The sequence below is a fragment of the Phoca vitulina genome, unplaced genomic scaffold (genome assembly GCF_004348235.1).
Source record: "Phoca vitulina isolate PV1807 unplaced genomic scaffold, GSC_HSeal_1.0 scaffold22, whole genome shotgun sequence".
Lineage (NCBI taxonomy): Eukaryota > Metazoa > Chordata > Mammalia > Carnivora > Phocidae > Phoca > Phoca vitulina.
This window is the reverse complement of record NW_022589725.1, coordinates 5,821,385-5,828,252: the sequence shown is the minus strand read 5'-3', so window position 1 is coordinate 5,828,252 and position 6,868 is coordinate 5,821,385. Positions and strand designations below refer to the sequence as shown.

The window sequence follows — 6,868 nt, the reverse complement described above, 5'->3', positions numbered from 1 at the left end:
AAGAAGAAGAAGAAGAAGAAGAAGAAGACAGCAGGAGGGGAAGAATGAAAGGGGGGAATCGGAGGGGGAAATGAACCATGAGAGACGATGGACTCTGAAAAACAAACTGAGGGTTCTAGAGGGAAGGGGGGGTGGGAGGATGGGTTAGCCTGGTGATGGGTATTAAAGAGGGCACATTCTGCATGGAGCACTGGGTGTTATACACAAACAATGAATCATGGAACACTACATCAAAAACTAATGATGTAATGTATGGTGATTAACATAACATAATTTAAAAAAAAATTTTTTTTTTAATCTCTGGGGAATGCCCCACCTGGCCCTACCCCTCAGTGCAGACTCCCCAGACCATTCACTCCAGCCCTGCAAGCAGGACTCAGACCCATGGGGCATCAAAATCGTCTCCCCTTCTTCACTGCCACAGCCTAGTCCAAGACCTTGTACTGCACTCACAACATTCTCCTAACTTGCTTCCTGATTCCATCCCTGTCCCTAGTCCACACAGCTGTCGGAGTGCTTTAAAAACATAAGATCATGTCATTCTTCTGTTTAAAGCCATTAAATGGGGTTTCCCTTTACTGTTTTAGTTTGCTTAGTTTTTAACAGCTTTATAGAGATATAATTCATATATACCATACTATTCAACCATTGAATGGTTTTTAGTATATTCACAGAGTTGTGCAGCCATGACCACAATCAATGTTAGAACATTTTAATCACGCCCAAAAGAATCCCCTCGCCCTTTAGCTGTCACTCCCCGGCCACCTCACACAGAGCCTGAAAACCACTGATCTACTTTCCATCTCTATGGATTTGCCCATCATGGACATTTCATATAAATGGAATCATACAGTAAGTGGTCTTTTTGTGACTGGTTCTTTCAGTTACCGTAATGTTTTCAAGGTCCCTCTGTGTTGTAGCATGTATCAGTACATCACTCTTTTTATGGCTAAATAATATTCCACTGTAAGGGGATATGCCAGTTTGTTCATCAGCTGATGGACTTTGGGGTAATTTCCATTTGGGGCTATTCTGAATACTGCTGATGCAAATATATGTATACAAGTTTATGTGATGATACATTTTCATTTCTCTTGGATATCTACCTAGGAATAGAATTGCTGGATTATACAGAAACTCTGTGTTTCACCACTTGAGGGACTGCCAACTGTTTTCCAAGGTGGGTTACCATTTTACATTCCCACCTTTACTCAATGAGACCCTTTATTCAATGAGAAAGACAAACCTCTTTGCCTTAGCCTTCAAGGCCCTCCCTAGTCTGGCTCCTACAACCCCAGCAATCTCACCTCCCCTCACTCTGCTCCTTGTGCTTCATTCTCCAGCCACACTGGCCTCTTGCTTCCAACATCTCATGTTCCCTCCACCCTCCAAACCTCTACTAAAGCTGTTCCCTCTCCAATCACTTTACCAGCATAGCCCCTGACCCTGCCCCCCCCAGAGCTTCTCCTATGTAGCACACACCACAATTTCAATTCAACACGTAATTATACTAAAATTTTAAGAATTGACAACACTAAGTGTTGGCAAGGATGAGAACAATTGGAACACACACATGGCTGGGTGTCAAGTGGACCATAGAGTCTAGCAAATACACTCCTAGGTATTTATCCCTGGGAAGTTAGCACATATATCCATAAAGATGTTCATAATGACTTCATTCATAATAGCCAAACACTGGCGACAATCCAAACACTCATCAGTAAGAGAATGGAAGAACAAATTGTGGTATATCCATACAAAGAAACACTACACAGCAATAAAAGAAAGAAAAAAACTATTAATACACACAGCAATGCAGGTGGATCTTAAGACCATTACACTGAGGGAAAGAAGTCAGACATAGCATAGTACATATCATATGATTGAATCCCATGCAATTCAAGAACAGGCAAAACTAATGTGTGGTGATCAAAGTCTAAATGGATGGTGGGGGAATGGGTATTGTCTAGAAAAGGACTTAAGGGAACTTCCTGAGGTGATGGAAGTATTCTGTATATTGACCAGAGATATACATATGTAAAAACTCCATCAATCTGGACAAATATATTATAAAGCAAATAGACAAAATGTTAATTGTAGAGTCTACATGATGGGTATATGATGTCCACTGTACACTTCTTCCTTTCACGTTTTAGTGATTCAACATAATAATCCCACCCATGCAATAGTCCAGTACAGGTTTCACTGGTCAATGGGCAGCTTTCCTCCTTATGGTAAGCCTCAGACCCAAGTTCCTTCCTCTTTGTGGCCCCATCATCCTCTAGCACAGTGGTTCTCAATTTGAAGTGATTGTGTCCCCCTACCTCCACTTCCAAGGACATTTTCAAAGCCTGGAAAGACATTCGATTGTCCTGACTGGGGAAGAGAGTGCTATGGCATCTAGTAGGTAGAGGCCAGAGTTGCTGCAAAACATCCTACCGTGCACAGGACAGCCCCACAGCAAAAATGTATCCAGTCCAAAATGTCAGTATTGATGCCGCAGAGAAACCCTGCTCTAGCTGATTTAACCTGGGTCCACAAACCCCAAGGAGTCCTTGGAGAAAACTCTGTTTCAATATAATTGGTTTCCTTTATAATCCTATGGATTTTACTTCATGCAGTGAAAATCATTATGCTGAGTAGGGGTCCATAAGCATCACTAGTCTACCAAATGATCCGTGGCACACAGAAAAGTCCTCAGCTTCTAGCCAGGAGGTGGAGGAAGAGCTTGGAGAAGGCAGAGCCACTTCTTAACTCCAGGGGCCCTAAAACTGACATGAAGTATTTCTGCCGGTAGCCACCCCACTGATGAGAACTAGTCATATAGGCATACCTAGATGCAAGGGAGTCAGGGAAATGTAGTCCCTCTCTGGACAGCTGCTCCAAGCACCAACTCTCTTCAGTGACAGAAGAAGCATAAATTTTTGGTGGCCAGCTAGCCACCTCTACCTCACCTTGCCACTCCTAAAAATTATGAAGACAGTAACAACAAGAATACTAACCAATGCTAAGGATAATAATAATAATAATATAAATAGCTAGCATTCATCAAGCAACTCCTCTGACCCAGTCATTGTGCCAAGAGCTTCCCCAAGCGTCATTCTATTTGCTCAGTCCTCCTTCTCCCTATGAGGTTAGGAGACTCCTACTCTGTAGTCAGATCCCATTCTGCTCCTGTGCTCTGTAGACATCCTCTCTGCCATGGTCAACTCATATCTATGAGGCACGGGCTGCCATGGTACCTGTCACTGAGAGCCTGGGGAAGGAACACAGAGGCTGGCTAAGGGGGGCTTGAGCTCTCTGTAACCATATGTCCCAGAACCTAAGACCCCAGCATGCTGACATGCTGAGCCTGGATTCTGGGTCTTCTGAAAGCTCCCCAGTTCAAAAAGAGTACTCTTTAGCCTCCTTGAGCTCACCCACTGGGTGCACATCTGCAACTGAGCCTTCCATCAAGACCCCCCCTCCAGACAGAGGAGATCCAGCCAAGAAAAGTGATCACCACTTTCACTGTCTATGGCCTCCTCTTCCTTCAGCAGGAAGCTGCCCAAATGGTAGTGGTGAAAATAGATCTCCACTCTCTCTGTCACTTACATTAGGGGAATGAATGATGGACCCATGTGGTTCAGAGACCCAAAAGCAGGTGGAGGTTTTGCTTTATACTCAAAAGCAAGACCTAGTCCTTGTGCACGAGTTCTCTGTGTCAATGGCACATACAAATATTATGCCATTTTACAGATGGAAGAATTATGGCTTGATTATGTTAAGTCAAGAGCATGCAGTTATGGAGCTGAGAGGTGAGCTGGGCTCAGGATGGGGGTTCTCAAAGCACTTTGCATGGGTGCCTCAGGCTTCCTGCTCAGAAGTGTTGGGTCCAGTCCAACACACCAGCCTTGGGCCTGGAGCCCTCCCCAAGCTAATCAGGGGAAGTGGCGGGGGGGTGTCTGCGATCGAACAGCTGCATGCACAGCAGATGGTAGCGGCTGCCTCTCAGATGGTTTTTTTTTATCACGTAGCTTTTTTCTTTCACATTAGGAATTTTTTTAAAAAAATCCTCTAAAAACATGAGTTTTGCAGCAACAGAGGTGGCTGAGTGTTTCTGAGAGATCCAGAGCCCAGACTCGGCGTGTCTTGGCCTCTGTGATATATGAATAAAGTAAGTTCAAGCTCACTGCCTAGAAACAGTCCCTGGGGTTGCCTCCTCTTCCCCTGTAGCCAATGAAGCCCTGGGATTCTGGAAAACCATGCTGTCCCCAAGCCCTGCAGATAGCCCTCCAGAACAGCAAGGATGCGGTGGAACCAGCCCCTAGTGTGGTGAGAATTCCAGTCCCTAAACACACAAGTCTCCATGGGAAGGAACAGAGACGAGCATCGCCTCAAACAAGCCACTTGAACCTCAGTCTCGTCATTTGTAAAGTGCAGATAATAAAGCTGTCTACCTCTTGAGGTAGGATTGGATGAGGCTTGTCAAAGGGCCCAGCGCAGGGCCTGGATCCAAGAACATTGCCAACGAAAGTTCGTTTCAATGATGATTTTCAAGCCACAGGAAAGAAAAAAGGTCATCAGTGATGTAAAGGCCAGAGAAGATGAGACCCTGCAGCCCAGATGGAGGGGTTATGAGTAGGCTGGCTAGGTCAGAGAAGCCCTTGACCTTATCCAGCAGGAAGGAGGGCCTGCTGCTCCCAGGTGTGCCAGAGATGGGGGAAGGGCTTGGGCAAGTAAGCCCCCAGTCCAGCATGGCTCCCACCTCAGCAAGTGTTCCTGGGCCAGAGAAGACTTCTTGTGCAGCCCACTAGGTTATACTGGGGAAAATACTGGAAGACATTCTTATAGGTGTGACGTGTCCTGTCCTTTAAAGATGCCCTCTGCTTAGACAGATGCAGATGATACTGAAAAGAACGTCCTCCACATGCCAACCCGGCATATCGGCAGAGGCATTGAGATGTAGTGGTTGGCCATGGAGCAGATGCTCCTTATGCGGGTCAAGGCATCCATTCTGCAGGGGGACCTGGGAGCATTCAGACTGGGGATGCTGACTTCCAGGAACCTGGATGCAGTTCACTGGCCTACAGAAGGAGCATGAAGTGTGCTCCCTAGTGAAGGGGATGGAGGATGTGCTGGGCCCTTACATAGTAAGGTTCCCTGGGTCAGGATGGGTCCTTAAGTTTGAGCTGGACCTTCAACTACCAAATCCTAAGGGCCTTCCAGATAACAAAGCCTCACTTAAATGGAATCCTCCCAACAACTCAGTGATCTAAAGATTATAATCCCCATTTTACAGGCAAGGAAAAGAGGCTAAGAGAAAGAAAGTTACTTCATTCATTCATTCATTCATTCACTCAACCAATTACTTAAATACTGATTGTCTAGTATGTGCCAGGTACAAAGCTAAGCACTGAGGAATACAATTGTAAATGGGCCAGGCACACCGTGCCCACGGGAAGCATGCAGGCCAGGGGGAGACAAACAAGTAACAGATAATCAAATAAAGAAATAAATCATCAGGCTTGGCCGCCATCATGAACAACACAGTAACTATCCGGACCAGGAAGTTTATGACTAACCGACTACTTCAGCGGAAACAGATGGTGATTGATGTTCTTCACCCCGGAAAGGCAACAGTACCTAAGACAGAAATTCGGGAAAAACTAGCCAAAATGTACAAGACCACACCAGATGTCATATTTGTGTTTGGATTCAGAACCCATTTTGGTGGTGGCAAGACAACCGGCTTTGGCATGATATATGATTCCTTGGATTATGCAAAGAAAAATGAACCCAAACACAGACTTGCAAGACATGGCCTGTATGAGAAGAAAAAGACATCAAGAAAACAGCGAAAGGAACGCAAGAACAGAATGAAGAAAGTCAGGGGGACTGCAAAAGCCAATGTTGGTGCTGGCAAAAAGTGAGCTGGAGATTGGACAACAGAAGGAGTAAAGATGCTGCAGTGGCTTTATCTGGTTGTGCAGATTTTTCATGAGAGGATCAATAAACTAAGAATGTTAACGTGTAAAAAAAAAAGAAAGAAAGAAAGAAATCATCAAATAAAGAGAAAGAAATCATCAATTATTCAATGTGATCAAGTGAAGTGTATGGGGTAGGTTGAAAGATTGGCTCCAAGTCCCCACCCTTCTTTACGTCAAGATTTGACCATACAACAGTCCTCCTGTCCATGGATTTGGGGCAAAATTTTGGCCAGTGGAATGTGAGTAGTCATGACATAAGCAGGAATTTGGAATGTACTTACACAATGAGGTTTGTCCTCTTACACTCAGCCAGAGCCATGAGAACATACCCTAGCTAGCCTGCTGGTCCCAGGAGATGGATGAAAGCAGAGCCACCATCTCATGAACGAGATAAATGTTTACTATTGAATACCACTGAGATGAGATTCGGTGTCCCCTTTTTTTTTTTTTTTTTTTTGTTACACAGCAATAGCTGACCAATATAGAATGTGATGATAGATAATGAGACAGGAAGATAGGCTATTAAAAAAAGACAATGTAGATAAGAGAGGGTAAGAGTGTCAAACTCTCTGAAAAAGAAACATCAAACAGAAAAATTAGTTAAGTCCTAGACACCTAAGAGTGCAAAAGTGGGGAGGGAGCTTTAAAACCAGAGGGAGTAACATATACAAAGGTCCTGTGGTAAAAAGGAGCAGAACACATTCCCAAGAAGTCAAAAAAGGCCAGAAAGCAAGGGGAAATTTGATGGCAGGGGATAAAATCAGAAAGGAAGTTGAGAAAAAGAATAGAAAAAGAGCATGCAGGCCTGTGGGCCATGGTAAAAAAAAAGCTTTTATAGTTTTAGATTTCACATTTAGTTCTAGGATTTTTACAGAAATAAAATTCATGTACAATACAAT

At 44.3% G+C, this 6,868-nt stretch overlaps 1 protein-coding gene across 1 annotated transcript; it reads left to right on the top strand.

Annotated features, from left to right (window-relative positions):
* Positions 1-5,519: 5,519 nt before the first annotated feature.
* LOC116641805 (40S ribosomal protein S24-like) lies at positions 5,520-6,009 on the top strand. The gene has a single exon (XM_032419756.1). The coding sequence runs from the start codon at positions 5,520-5,522 to the stop codon at positions 5,910-5,912; it is 393 nt and encodes a 130-aa protein (XP_032275647.1). The 3' UTR covers positions 5,913-6,009.
* The last annotated feature ends 859 nt before the right edge of the window (positions 6,010-6,868 follow it).

Excerpts from the sequence above, each read along its gene's own strand:
- LOC116641805 (XM_032419756.1), top strand. The coding sequence starts at position 5,520 with ATGAACAACACAGTAACTATCCGGACCAGGAAGTTTATGACTAACCGA.